Here is a 15,137-nt window from a genome sequence, read left to right on the forward strand (position 1 = left end):
GGTAGCTTCAGAAATTACACAGCATTATTTTTGCACAAAACGTAAAAGAAACATTTCACACTAGTGATAATGCGTGCGAGACAAAACAACCCAGTCTGACTCGCCAAACAGGGCTTTCTAAAGATTGTTACCATTATCGTTAACATAATCCTACGTTGAACCAGAAACACTCCTTTTCGATTGGCATCTTCTCCGTCTTAGGTGTGGCGAGTTTTAGAGTGGTCACTAAGGATCGACACGGTTTCAAGCACAATATGGAATTGATCAGATTAGTTTCCAAAATTTTTTAAAACAAGTTAACCATGTCATGTAAAACAATGTGGGACACCTTTCAGAGTTCTAACCATGAAAAACTGACAAACGAAAACAAGTGCAATTGCCTGCAGCAGGAGAAAAAATGGCTACAACTAGCTCTTCAACAATCAATGCAATATGACACAAAGTAGCCGACCAGCACAAGTGCTGAGTCAACCTCTTCACCATTAAAAAAAAAGATAGCGATATGAATTGTATATAATGGCAAGTACTAGGTGACTGGTCTGCTACCGACGCAACGTCCAAAAGCTGCTAGTGACACAACTGACACAACGCAAGTGTCGCATTGCGCTTAGTGTAACGGCAGACAACATCGATTGAGGTAAACAGGTCACACCGAAAGGCATACAACTTACGACAGCTTAGGACCGCGTGCCTCAAAAAACTGCTGACAATGCTATAAATGACCGTAAATCTCATATGGCGAATTCGCGTGGTTCTTTCTGCGCGCTCTGGAGCACTCTTTCCAGAGTGCGCGAAGTCGGGTGGTTGAAAGAGAGTGCTGTGGCCTGATCGGGTGGTTCTCCTCTCCCTCTCAGAGCGCTCTCTGGCACTCCGGCTGTAGCCGTCGGAGTGCGGAGCGGCGCAGGCGTCACGCGGTTTTGTTGTCGATGGCCGGCAGTGGTCTGTGGTGGTGTGCGGGGTACGGCATGACGGCGATTGATATGTGGTTCTACAAAGTGCTTGTGCATTCGACGGTGCGAGGATTACGACGGACGGGACGACATTCGTTTGCGACCGTAACAGGAAAAGCCGACGTGTGAAGTGTTCCCAGTGCTTTCACAAGATTGTTCGTCTCACGGTGGTGAATCCGCTAAACCTAACCGACAACGAAACAGCTCGTAGAGCTCGCCGCTGTTTTACCGGAGTTTGTAGTCGCTTCAAGAAATTTTTGAGGTTTGGTAAAAGTGCGTTCAAAGGTTTGTGTTGTAAAATAACGGGAGAGCCGAATATAATGCACTGTGATTTGCGTCACATTGCGATGCTTGCACGTTATTTCGCCGTGAGCAAAATGCGGTTTATTAACCATTTTATATTCACCCGCTCAGTCGTACGCATGACCGCTATCGCAGCGCGTTCACTGTCGAAAACGCGATGAGTTGACAACTGTTTCCAAGCGTTGGCTTTCGTTCCGTTCTGCAAAAATCAATTCACATACTGTTGTTTTCTTTCTTTTTACATGCCGATGAGTAAAACAATTTACGTCACAAAACCGTTATTTCATCACATTGCGAGCGTAAATTACGCTCAATCATCCGCCGTACGCTCTAAAATCTTTTTTTTTTTTTAACGCATTATTAAAATTAAGAAGTTTTACTTCCATGACTGGAATGAGAATCTCGGAGCGCTCTGAACCCAGCAGTTGTGATCGGCTGAAAAGGATCCCGAGTAGCTCTGGCGGCGAGGAGGGGGCGCTCTGCTGAATCGAGGTCAGAGGAGAGAGCCGACCACCCGAATTCACCAATAGATAGTACATACATTCGATCTCACAAATTTCGGAAAACCTTCGCTCTAGCGAAATGCAGTTCTGGAGTTACCTCATAGATGGCACTCACGTGCCAGTGTGTTCTCTCGTTGCGAGATCACAAGAACTCGGTCCTAAGCAAATGCGAGTGTGTGAATGGGCCTAAAGGACTCGAACCACGAACCAGAAAAGTGCTTGGGAACTCACCGACTGTGCCGTTCTGCCTGCCGCCCTCTTCCGAGCCGCCCTGCCTCGCGTTGTGCCGTTCCACCGCACGCTCCGCAATCCTCCGCATCTCGCCTACAAACGAGTCCTCGCTCAATGCCAGCGAGTCTTCCGCGGACCCCGCCCCGAGGTGCTCCTCTTCCGCCGTGAGGTCAGAGAGCGCAGACGAGTCTGCCGCAGTCTCCTCCGCCGCCCACTCCGAAGTTCCGCCGGCACACCGGATCGGCGACAGCCCCGGCGGGCTCGGACATGAGTCCGTCGGCGTCGAAGTCCGCCCCACGTGCCGCGCCGGACTCGCCGGATCATTGTCGTCCGCAAGCGTCGCCTCCGAGCACTCGGACGTGTCGTCTCCGTCGAGGTGGGCCGTCAAGAAGAATGTGTCCGACTCCGAGCGGTCCGACAGCAGCCCGTGGATCACTCCGCAGCTCGAGTCCTCCGACACGATCGTCGCGTCGTTCGCCGTCACGAACGACGCGCTGCTGTCGCCGCTGCCTCCGCTGCCACCCGCGCCCGGCAGCTCTGGGGAGAGAAAGATGGCCGCCGCCGTCCGCGCCACCTCACTGCCGGCATTCCCGCTGAAAGTCAAGACAGGCGCGTCAGACGCCGCCGCCGCCACCACCGCACTCTCGACCGGCAACCCGGAAGCGTCTTCGTGGTTAGTAGCACGCGGCGTGCCGACGACGACAACGGAGTTAGCTGCAGGAGGGGGGAGGGGCGCGCTACCGCTACCGCCCGCCGAGGAAGTGCAACCACCACCGAATCCGCCGCCGTCGCTACTTACGTCGCCGCCGCCTTGCATTGCTGCGTCACTCCCACCTTCCGTAGACTCCCGCACTTCGTCCGTGGCGCTTCCGTTTGCCCAAATCTTCTCGTCGTTTGCCGTCGTTCTTGCTGCGTCGTCGCCGCGCGCCCCTCCCCCGGGCGACGCCACGTTCCAGATGTCCGCGGAGGCGCCCAGGCTCCGCGGCTCGCCGTTGCTGCTCGCACTGAGGCTCACGTCGACATCGTCGATGACGGTGATGCGGAACATCTCTGCCACCTTCTCGGGTCCTTCGCGGAGCAGATCCTCCACCGACGCGCTCTTCTTGAACCCAAGTGATCCAAGCTCGCGCGACGAATCCAACGATTCATTTCCTAAGCTGTCGTGTCGCTGCACAGAGTCCGTTCCGCGTGCACTTTCCGCAGACGAACCCGCGGAAGACTCTGCCGCAAGGATAGCGTCTAAGTCGCGGATCGCCTCCGAGATGTGGAACGACGTGAGGTCCTCTTCTTCCTCCGTCGCCGCGGAGCTTCGTCTCAAGTCCTCGGCGCTTCCGTGGAGATTCTGGAGGCTCGCGGAAGGAGCGGACGCCACGAAGTCGCTCTCGAAGCCGAGGTGGGAGAGATGGAGCGCGGCGGGGTGGTCCGGCGCCAGGTTGTGCTCGCGGACCGAGTCCGGCCGGAGCGCGTTCCAACGAGACTCGAAGTCTCGAGACACGGCAACGCCCACCTTCTGCTCGTGGAGGTGGGCGAGGAGGTCGCGGAGGTCGTGCATCGAGGGTCGCTCCGACGCCGCCTCGTTCCAGCACCAGGTGGCCACCCGATAGCTGCGACAGGAGCCGAGAGAACACCCGGTGAGTCTCGACTCACAACTCCGAGCGGACGGTTGTTGCCGCCGCGGTGTTGCGTCTCCAACTGGTGCGTTTATCGCGTCCTAAAATGTGATCCCTCGATTCGCGCCCCATCACGTCGTAGACGCATCGCGTATCTGCCTGATGCGACTCTACCAGTGTCACAGCAACGAGGTGTTGTCGGTGCCAGCGCTTCTACAACCAACCGCCAGGATGGCAACAGCACGACGCGCCGGCTCCTAGGATGCCACTTGTTGCCACTATGGGACCATTTTCGACGCGATACAGGATGCTAGACGCACCGGTTGGAGACGCGTGCCCCGTAGTGGCGTGCCCTGAGCGACTCACATGCGGTCTGCGTGCGTGCCCCCTGCCTTGGGCCTCTGCAGGATGAGGTCCCTCCTTGTCACCACCCTCCTGAGGACCTCCTCGTCTCCCAGCGTCTCGTAGGGCAGGGCCCCCAGGGACAGCAGCTCCCAGAGGAGCACGCCGTAGCTCCTGCAACGGGGACTCGGTTCGGGAACTGGACAAGCTGCCCTCGACCGCGAGCGTAGCTCTAACTTACCACGCCCTTTCAATTCGTTAGTTTACATCACTCGTTTGGCAAGCACGTCCCACGAGAGTGACACGTTGTTGCGTGCGAGGCAAAAGAGAACCGAGGAAGAGAGCGGCAGAAAACCGTCTGCAAACTGAGCGTACCAAGATCACACACTTGGCTGAGACGACATTTAGTCGCTGACACGTCTGCCGGTCACACCCACCAACAGTGTTTTCGAACCTCCAGAAGCGTGTCTTTTAGTTGTGGCAGTTCTCAAGTTTTACCGTGCTTGCATGATTATAACGCGCAAGTATATTTAGCGCTCAAATGCTCGGAAAATAACTCGACGCCGATTGTACCGCGCAGGTAAACAAAGGAAGGCTGGACGCATACCTTATAGAACAGATTTTATGAAACGCGCACCAATACAAAAATAAATACCGTGCAATAGTCGCCGTTGTGCGAGTCCAACAATAGTTCTTCGCTGGCCACGAAGGTACTTATCCTTGCTTTCGTCCAAAGCGTTTTAGGTGCCGCACTTCGTGCCCCTGTACAAGTGCGCGACCGTCGCCTCTGGGAGGGTCTTTTCCAAACAACTTTGCGAGCTCGTCGAGTCGCTGGGATTGCGAGGCCACCGCAGTGCTGCTCCGTTATCTTTTCTCACCAGCATGATGGCTTTTCGTTCATGTAATGCCTCCGAGTCTAATTTCTTTCCCTTTTCAATCTTAAGACGGTAGACACAAGTTCATAGACGTAAGGAGAATGCGCGTGGTACGGATGCCAAATTGGCGAATGGAAGCGAGCAATCACGATGGTGATGGGGCTAACCACCTTATACCGAGTATATTGCGTATTTCTTTTTGAGTTTTGGTTTCGATTGTAACGCGCGTGTATTTTGGGGCACCAATTTTGGAGAAAAAGTGTGCGTTACAACCTTGCAAACACGGTATATTGCCGCATCCGTGGCAGAGTTGGCGATGTATGTGGTTGCCACCTGGAGGAACGGGGTTCGAGCGGGCTGCTTCAGGACAGTTGCCCTTCCGTCGCCGAAAGCGGGAGGATCAATGCCACCTGTTTTAGTTACAGACACAAGTTCGCTTCATCGAGCATTAATTTTAGCTCCTACATCCGTCTACCTTTTTTCATCCGTGACAGTATGGCTAACGGGTGAATTGGTAGCGGTAGCCAAGAAAGCGAGCGAATCTTTAAAACAAAATTTGCCAATTGATCTGCTAGGTTCTTCTTAACCCATACATGCCTGCACTTTGAGACAAATTGCACATTGCACTTGCCAATTACTACTTTTTTTTTTTTTTTTTAGGACAAAAAAGTGATGAGATTTTTATGGTTTCCACAAAGCCAAATGTACTACAAACTCACCACAAACACAACCAACCAGTGAAGATAGTACCGGCAGAGTTCTCAACGAACGTCTCTGATCTGCGTCATACAGTCGCCGACCGTTTTTTCGGACTTGTTCGATATTTCGGACCTAAAGGCGGAACCGTGACTTACCCCATACAAATAGTGTATATTCACGACCAATGTTTCGGACAGCTTGAAGTCCGAAAGTTAGATTATTCGGACAAAATCTTCGCGAGCAATCAGCGGAAAACACCATTGAGAAGCGGCCATTTTGAATTCTATGTTGGTTGCAAATGGATTGGCTTGGTTTGGCAGCGCTACTTGAGCACTCCTGAGTCCTACCGCTAGGCGACGCTATGGTAGCCCCTTTTTTCCCATTTAGCTGCACGTCATCATCATTATCATTTTGCTTTGTTTTACGTTCCTTCGCGTCGCCAGTCGCCATTTTGCGCTCGTGGATTCGTACCTCTGATCTCGTTCGGACAACGCTGGCTTGGACATCATGGCCCCATCTGTTATTCTGCCGCCGCGATGTGTCGTTAAGAAGCGCAGAAAGTACTCGACCATAACGCTGGAAAAGAAGGCAGCGATTCTCAAGCTAACAGAAAGTTGCCGAACGCAAACGGAGGCGTAACCTAAAACAAGGCAGGCAGGCGTAACCTGAAGCAAGGCACTATTTACGGCTTTTTTAAGCCCACTTGGAAGTAATAAAGGCAAGTTTTTCAATCTGCTGATTTTTCGGACTGCTCTATTATTCGGACGTTTTTTCGGTCCCTGCGAAATCCGAATAATTGGACGGCAACTGTATCCCACACACCGATCACGGTAATAACAATCTTTTCATGTCACCAGGGAAAATGTGTAGCTGTACAGAGCAAAGCAACACGGTCGCGATTCCTGCCGGAAAGACTCACCAGACGTTGGCCTCTCTGGTGAGCTCCTTCGCCTCCAGGGCAATGTCGGTGCAGTGGAGCGACTCTGGGGCGCTCCACCGGATCGGCACTGCCACATCGCCCACCGCGTAGTAGTCGTCCTGCGCAATTGGCGCAAAAACACATCAACCACGAAACCAAAGCGGGAGTTTTTTCAAGACCACATCCGCTTTCAACAAAACAACACAATCTCACTACTCCAGAGTCAGTTCTCAAAAATTCCAGCTTTGTTACACGGGAGCTGAAGAGGTTCTTGAAAAAAAAGATATTGAGTTGGAGATGAAGTGTGGCATATCTTTGTCCCGTGAAGTTGAATGTCACAAACCATTTGACTTGACCGTATCACTAGACGCGAGAAAACCTAAAAAGCAACCACTGGGTGTAACGTTGCACCCAGAGGTTTTCATCCGCCTTACGCGTGCCGCTTGTGAGGGAATACGTGCAGAGTTTCTGACTGCTTGGGCAAGGCTTGCGGAAGGCGCGGAAATGTTGAGTTCTCTGTACAATACCTCACCATTCCCTTTTCCCATCAAACACGCTAAGAAGGAGGGGCTTCAGCACCATTTTAAAAGCGCCGTTGTGGCTACATGGAGTATCGATCTGAAATATAATTTTGATATTCGTGATGATGAGGGCCAAATCAAGGCGATTTAAGTGCTTTTTCTCAAATACAAAACCCCTTCAATTTCCCTCCAAGATTTAGTGCAGTGAATGACAATCCATGCAATTTGTCCCCTTTACTACCCGTCAACATCTAAAGGTCGCGAGAGGCTTAAAAAACAGTCTTGTCTCAGTCGGCCGTAGTCAAAAGCAAGTGTGTGAACGGGCCTTGATAGGTTTCGAAATTAGGCAACATTTAGAAACCAAGCAAGTCTCGAAACGATGGGGTCACTTTTTAACGCAATAGCGTTAAGGAGCTAGTGTCGCAGGAAAGCCGGCGTCGGCGATACAAGAAAATCCTGATTGGTTGATAGGGTCATGACGTCACAGCCACATGACCTCTTGCGGGAATTTCAAACGACCCATAACACTCGCGTGAAACCTGACATGCCGCGTAGAATGAAAGTGATTAAAACATGACATGTAATGCGAATGAAAGGACGCTGCGTGCCTCCAATGATTTCACTTTATAAAGTAATTCATTTGCCCTAAAGAAAAAAAATTAAGATTTTTAGGTGGGATTCGAATTCATGATCTTTCGGTTGTGAGCCAGACATGCGGACACGCTTGCACGGCTTGGGAACAAGCGGGAGTTTATGTGTTTAGCTATTGTGTTCCACTATTAAAGGCGAAGCTTGAGCGTCCTCCTGTATGTTTTATGGCTTTGGTTGGTGTATTTATTTTTTATTACTGTCAAGAAACTGAGGAAGAGGAGAATACATAGTGCACGGGGACATTAGAATGCCTAGCTCAGGTTGGCATAATTAGTGGGTAGAGCTAAATCCAGCTGCCTTTATCTCCACTGCACTCGTCAAACGCATTTGAATGCCACAGCCAAACACTAGACGCCGGCGTTCCGCGTTCTAACAAATTCGATGAATGCCAAATGCCGGTATTCCGCGTTCTAATGCATTCGACAAGAGCAGCGGAGACAAAGGCTACCTTTGTCTCCATTGCATTCATCAAACGCATTCGAATGTGAAAGCCCAACACCGGGCGTCTGCGTTCCAACGCCTTCTCTCTCTCAGTTTTCCGTAGTTCCATCCAGCCACACAGATTTCTGTCCAAGATGTCTACGTTCCAGGCTAACAGGCTTTTCCCATTATCTGCTGACTACATTCACTTTGAGCTGTAGCATAATAGTGTTTCATTCTGCTTTCACAAACTAGTTTTCATTGGAAAACTCAAGCCGACATATATTAGCTATATTTTCTCATTCTGGTACGTGCATTTAAAAAGCTACAAGCAAATAGAGGCCACTACAACTGAGCACATAGAAGTAATGTTGCCACTAGCTTTTTACAGCAGAATGCCTGTAGAGTACTTAAAGGTCTTGCCAATCAATCAATCTATGCAAGTATCTTCCCCACACCTGCAGCAAAACTAGAAGCATTTTTCTCTAGAATAGCCATTTCAAAATTCGTGCCATCTGGCGGATGAAAAAGCAGTTTCACTTTCGACACTAATGGCTGTCGTGAAACTATTTCGTCGGGCACCATCAATTCCGCACAAAAATGACAGATGAGAATTGGTTCTTCGATCACTTCATCGTCTCTTGATTTGCTTCAGATCCTATGGTGCGAACATAAAAACTTCAGTACAAAGCAGCGACCCCTAAGCCCCTCAATTAAATTTCTGCCATCAAAAGGCTTTACAGACAAACTTGTGGCGAGAGATTAATTGGACCACACGCAGAAATAAATGCTTCCGCCCCTCCGCTTGGTAATGTCTTCAACACCTTCCTTCATCAACCTCAAAAAGACTACCATTAGTATGGCACAGATACCATTCACCGAGATGATAGTGATCAAAGTTGACAAGCTGAATTTCGAAAAGGGTTTATTTGAAACGCACCGAGCGGCCCGCGTTGCGATCGTAAAGGAAAAGCCAGTCCATCGATCCAGAGTCACCAAACGACCTGCTCACCTTGTACGCCTGGATGGCGGTGCCATAGTCGCCGACCTTCACCGTCCCTTCCCTCGACAGCACGCAGTTCCGGGCGGCGAGATCACTGGTGACAAGAGACGCAGGGGTTGTAACCTCCAGCTCACGATACACTCTCAATTTGGTTCCACGTGCGTTCCAGTTAAATTGACGTTCCATATATTCTACCTGTAGCAAATAAAATTTTTATGTGAATCGGGAATTACACGAGAAACGCCGGTTGTCCCCGCTTAATGTTTTTTTTTTTTAGATCTGAAACAGATACTAGGTGCTATGCCAACCACCGTTCCACTTAAGTGCCAATCTGGTCCAGATAAAGCTTCCCGTAAGTGCTTTTTTGTACATTTACATTTACACTTGCCAATTTTCTAGAACACTGCTCTGTATATGCTACAAAGTATTCACAATCACATAAAACACTGCTCTGTATAAAATATGAAGTATGTGGAACATGGTTCCCCCTGGTTACGTGGAACTTTTTTGCAAAGAAGTTTCGGTTATAAACGAAACCTAAGTGGATCAAGATTAAGAGTGTAGCGCAGGTCTCACCAAAACTTTGCAACTATACCGTGGGTTTACATGCGCCAATTTAGAAGACCGGACTGCACTGCTTCGTGAACGGAAATGCCCGATGCTCACCAAAGAAGGCAACTACGGAAAACAATCCAAGTTGTATGGCGCCTGTCTGTCCCGTGAGAGCTGACATGCGCTTAAAAACATTTGTACATTTCAATTTGCACACTCTAATCTGCTACTCCTGGCTTCAAAGATCCAGGAACAATTGACAGCAAAGAGCACTAAAGCGGGGCAAGTAGTCTCCGAGGCATCACCACCAATGCAAGCCATCTATGTGTAGCAAAGAGAACAGTTCAAGATGCTTTCAATAGACTGGTTTTCCTTCGAAACTTGCAGTAAGTCCTTCCTGCCGTCAAGCCACAACTCAGAAGGTTAACATTCACCTAAATACTTGCAAGTAAAAAAAATAAATACATAAAACAATGGGACAACGCTGTGCTCACACGTGGACGAAGTTGTTCTTGTGCATGTGGTCGAGGCCCGACGCAATGCCACACGCAAACTGCAGAGGCGTGCCACTTTGCAGAAAAGCCTCCGGCTCTTCCCGTTTCTGCAGCAAATACGCCTTCAGATCCTGCAACAAATAAAAGAAACATGGCATTAACAAAACCACCACACAAAAAAGACAATACAAGAAACACAGGGGCACACACACAAATCTAAAATTGATCTACCTGAACCTCCTGCACCAGCTGCACTTGGTGCACACCGCCATATTCGATTTACGAGTGCATCCCATCTCAAAACGAAACCGAAAGTACATTGCCCTGCACTTTCCTGCACCGTGCTACACTTTTCTGCACCGGTGCAGGTAAACTGAATGAGCCAACCGAGGTAAAATAATGCAAACACATCCTTGTGTTTGTGCTATTTTATTTCAGTGCGTACAGTGATTACCAGCTAGCCCAGCTGTCGACCTTATTATATTTCACCCGTAGGCTCAACCGGGAGTGAAGTGCACTCGCCAAAGTGATAGCCACCAGTTTGTTGGAAATGGTACTTATAACCGTGGACAAATGCTGACACAGCAGATTCTCTCTGGTTGTAGTGATTCGGATCAAAAGGGAGGATCCACACTCACCATAGAAGAGTCCTCCAGGATCAGCAAGAAAGGGTCCGACTCGAGGCAGCGGCCCAGAAGCCTCAGGATGTTTGGGTGGTAAAGGACCCTGGAAACACGTCGACTATGTCACACATCTACCATTTTGATGTTCTCACTTGAAAAGCGGGAGGATTTATAAGAAGAAAGAGAATAATGAAGTAGAGGAAAGCAACAACAGAAAGCTGTTCACCTACGACTACAGGCACTGCTGCATAGGCAGGGGACAAATTAAAGAGAAAAAAAAAGAAGAGGGGCACCTTGGTAGCAGACAACCATTGCTAGACAATGAGGTAGGAGATGACTAGTAAAAAACAAAGCCGCACACAGGTAGCAGACGACCGTCAGCAGACAACGAAGAGTATGCCAGTGGCAGACGACCATCAGCCAACAACCAATAGCACACCAGAAGCAGATCACGTGGTCGTTAGCCGACAAACAACGGCATATTAATAGCAGGTGGTCGTCAAAACATGAAGCGCTACACGTTCGGTAAGTAACCAGTCTGCTTCCATGCCATTAATAGCATGGAAGCAGGCATGTAACAGACGGCCATTAGCAGACTACAAAGGAGCAGAGAGGCAGCAGACGATCCTCAAAAGCAGCAGACAGCATCCACTGCCCTCAGACAAGCAGAAAACGCCAGCGCAAAAGAGCAAGCCCCTTTGCCCCAATCTGCACCCCTCGTTCAAGAGTTCACCGGGACCCGTGGTTGGTGGGTGCGGCTACCTGAGGGGCTGAACCTCGTGCAGGAAGCAGAGATGCTCCGTGGGCGTGGTGTCCGACCGGAGTATCTTGACCACCACCCGCGTCGTGGTCGCCACGGGGCCGCTGCCGTTGGCCACTGCGCCACCCGGTCTCCTGTGGCCCAGGTTCTGCGCCTCGCCCCTGACCGCCTGGCCGAACCAGCCGACCCCAAGCTCCTGCAGGTACTGCAGCTGCTGGCGGGGGAAGTTCGCCTGGGGGTCGTCTGCGCCCGGCGAGACGGAGAAACCGTCTGTCGGCTTCGCATTTCTCACGTGCCTTTTTGAGCGCGTGCATTTGAGTAAGTTTTGTATTTTGTACCTAAAAATGTGTCTACATAGATGTCAAGCATATCCTAACGTTGTACAACATTGCTCCCTGTAATGGCCCACGAGGTGAGAGAATAGAGAAATAAACGTATAAAGAGTTACGCACGTCTCTTTCGAAAGATCCAGTATATATATATATATATATATATGTGTATTGTTAAAGGACACATGCAAAGAAAAAAAACATTTTTTTAAACAGCTTAGATGGAAAAAGGATATCATAAAACAATTTTACAACCAAGAAAAAAAAATTTTGGAGCCATATTTATGGCGCTATACGAATTTGCAGTTGGCGCCCGCGGGTGCCGCGGAAAAGTGGTCTTTATTTGTCACGTGACTGGTCCATATTTGCCACGTGCTGCTTGCGCTCTTTCAGAAGCTCCCTGTGGCCTCTAAAAGTAACTTATTGATCTTTGTTTGAAGTATAACAAAAAACTAAGATGAATAAGTAACTTTTAGAGTCCAAAGGAAACTCCTGAAAAAGCGCAAGCAGACGTGATAGACCTGTGCGCCGGTCAGACGACGGCGGCGGCGACGGCGGCGTGGAAAAACGCGTCGAAGCGGCGTTCGCACAACGCTCAGCGTGCGGCGGCGACGCAGCGCGGCGGCGCGCGGGCCTACCACGTGATTAGCGGCGGCTCCCGCGAGCGCCAACTACAAATTCGTAGAGCGCCGAAAATATAGCTCTAAAATTTATTTTTTTCTTGGTTGTAAAATTGTTTTATGATATCCTTTTTCCATCTAAGCTGTTTAAAAAAATGTTTTTAAACAGCTTCTGTCCACGTTTAAAATGCGACAACCTGACACTGTTGTACTCTATCTTTTTTTAGTGTTAACAGATATTCTAATGTTTTGTGCTCCCTTACGTAAAGCCCCGTGCGGGCGATCTAAGGGCAGAATGAAATGAAAATATCTAATTTCAAATAAGACCGCTGGGGACGCCACTTACCGAACCAGTCGTGGACAGAAGCGGGCCCCTTGCCCAGCTCCCCCGAGAAGTGGGCGGGCCGAAAGACCGTGGGGCGCTTGGAAGGAGAGCTCGACGCCCGGGGGAAGATCTTGGGCAGGGGCTCAAAGCTCACCTGCAAAGAAAAAGGTCGCCCAGACTGCCCTCAGTGTCCTCGACAGACACTAAACCCTCCTTTTCTTATTTTTCTAAAAATTATTTTGGGTTTAAGCTCTAGAGTGAAACCTTAAGGCACCCCAAATTAATGTTTTTTGGCGGATTTTCCCAGAAAGAAACCGAATACCCTAAAAGCAGTGGTTTTTTTTTGTTTTTTTTTAATTTTCTGCATAGCCTTTTTTTCAGTCTTCCTTGAAATCAATGCCCTGTCGGCGTTTAGGCTGTCACTGATGCTGCATCAAACATACAGCGGGAAAAACGCTAGCTTTTAACACCTCATCCATCCACAGGCCGCAGTAGACTCGCAATAATTCTAACTGATAATTCATACGTCCGTTTAATTCAAATTTTTTTTTAAAACTTTGGTTGTCCCATTATTTTTTTAACATACTTTTCCATGTATTTATAAGCTGCTTAATTCGAACGGCGTTTCCGTATAATTATTATTTTTTGTTCTCGCGGCCCCCCAATCAGCACACTTCTTTCCGAGCACTGGCGCGCTGCGGAGAAGCAACACCTGCGGAGCTCGGTTCTGCGGATGTTGCTTTTCCACAGTGCACCGGTGCTGATTAAGAAGCGCGCTCAACGGGGCTGATGGTCCCCAATAGACAACTTCTTTGCTGAATGAACAAACTTAATTTTGTTTCGAGGTGTCACGTGCTGTCTAAACAGTCCACGAGAAACAACTTTTTTGTGGGATGAATAAACTTATCCAATATTTCATTGCTTATGATTAGTAGACCTGTGTAGGGGAAGCAATCATACATCTGCTATGTATATGTAATCATCCATATAGAATAATTTTATCTTGCATCATATGTAGATGAATTTCCGATAATTCAAACGAAACCTGTGGCTTCCTAGAGTTTAAATCAATAAGTCTACTGTACTACTATCTGGAACTCCCTCCCCGAGGAAACAGCACTGATTTCGGACCAATCCATTTTCCGCCAGTCAGTCACCAGTCCTACCAGGTTGTCAGTCTACTTTGTTTCTATTTGTTGCTTTTTAAGTGTGTTTTTAAGTGTTGTATTGACATCCCCCCTTCTGTAACGACCCATCGGACCCTTAATAAGAAATAAATAAAATTATACGAAGGTTACGTTTCGTGGATTCTGTTATTTTTTTCTTAATGAAGATGCGCCTCAAACAGTAACTTCTCATATACAGTAATCCCCTGTTAACTCAAACTAGGCTATCTCGAAATATCAGTTAAGTGGAAAGATTTTCTTGTCATGAATTGAACTACCATAGGCACAATGCATTTACTCGTCGCCTATTGAATACTTTTCAGGACGGACCTCGGATATCTTGAATTCTTGACATTACCTAAAAAAAAAAAAGAGGCAGGGCACAGCAAACAGTGCAATGGCGGCCTAAACAATGGTTGAGAAAAAAACAGCAATCCAAAAACAAACCCACACAAAATAAGAAAAGATTGTGCATTATCTTGCATGTACGACGACGTGCAAAAAATAAAATAAAAAAGTCCCATTGCCTCACGAGTGTGGCAATACAGTGTACACCTAAAAAATGTTTGTTGTCATTCTTTTCTTTTATTTGGATAGTTTAGTGGTCAATGCCACTGTTTCTCTTTCTCTCGCATTCCCACTTTTGTCTTTCTATTTTTATAATTTTTTTTTAAAAGAAGGGGGGTCTTTTTTTTTTTTGCATTCTTGCTTTTTGGTCTCGCTGTTTCATCTCATGAGTGTTGCTTGTTAATAATTTTCGTTGCAGTCATTTTGTTCTCTCCATGGCATTGCGCACTGTGTTAGCATCAAGTCAACTGTTAAAAGGGTTCCATTCGCACAATGCAAGATCCGTACAACAAAAATTTAGTACCTCGCTTATCTCAAATTTTTTTTCTAGTTTTTAGGACTTCGAGTTATTGAGGGTTCACTGTACACATAGGGTTCTTCGTTTTCGGGTAAAACCCAATATTACCCGATTTTTGCACCCCAAACAGTTTTATGAAAATCGGGATAAACCCGATTTCTCCCCGAATACCGGTCTTGAAATCAGCTGAATTTATGGAAAACAAGAACAATGGATCTGTTTCAGAACTGCTTCCTCGGTCACTCGTTTGATGGTAACAAACTTCTTTGATTCGTGTTACCACTGCATACATTCGCTTCAAAATGAGTCAGAAAGCGGAAATATACCTTAAGATCTAGCACCATTGCTATATCTTACACTTTGCTAACTTTTGTTT

The 15,137-nt window shown here is 48.2% G+C and overlaps 1 protein-coding gene across 4 annotated transcripts in view; it reads right to left on the reverse strand.

Annotated features, from left to right (window-relative positions):
• Positions 1-15,137, reverse strand: part of LOC115327490 — a 35,515-nt gene that overhangs the window by 14,043 nt on the left and 6,335 nt on the right. For all 4 annotated transcript variants that reach the window (XM_029988521.4, XM_029988524.4, XM_029988522.4 and 1 more), the window contains exons 5-12: positions 12,752-12,884; positions 11,459-11,699; positions 10,712-10,799; positions 10,074-10,204; positions 9,037-9,121; positions 6,433-6,551; positions 3,964-4,113; positions 1,988-3,591 (exon numbers count right to left, since the gene is read on the reverse strand). In XM_029988521.4, the coding sequence (XP_029844381.2) occupies positions 1,988-3,591; positions 3,964-4,113; positions 6,433-6,551; positions 9,037-9,121; positions 10,074-10,204; positions 10,712-10,799; positions 11,459-11,699; positions 12,752-12,884 (2,551 nt within the window). The remainder of the gene's footprint in view (positions 1-1,987; positions 3,592-3,963; positions 4,114-6,432; positions 6,552-9,036; positions 9,122-10,073; positions 10,205-10,711; positions 10,800-11,458; positions 11,700-12,751; positions 12,885-15,137) is intronic.

The sequence above is a fragment of the Ixodes scapularis genome, unplaced genomic scaffold (genome assembly GCF_016920785.2).
Source record: "Ixodes scapularis isolate PalLabHiFi unplaced genomic scaffold, ASM1692078v2 PGA_scaffold6__148_contigs__length_123643588, whole genome shotgun sequence".
NCBI lineage: Eukaryota > Metazoa > Arthropoda > Arachnida > Ixodida > Ixodidae > Ixodes > Ixodes scapularis.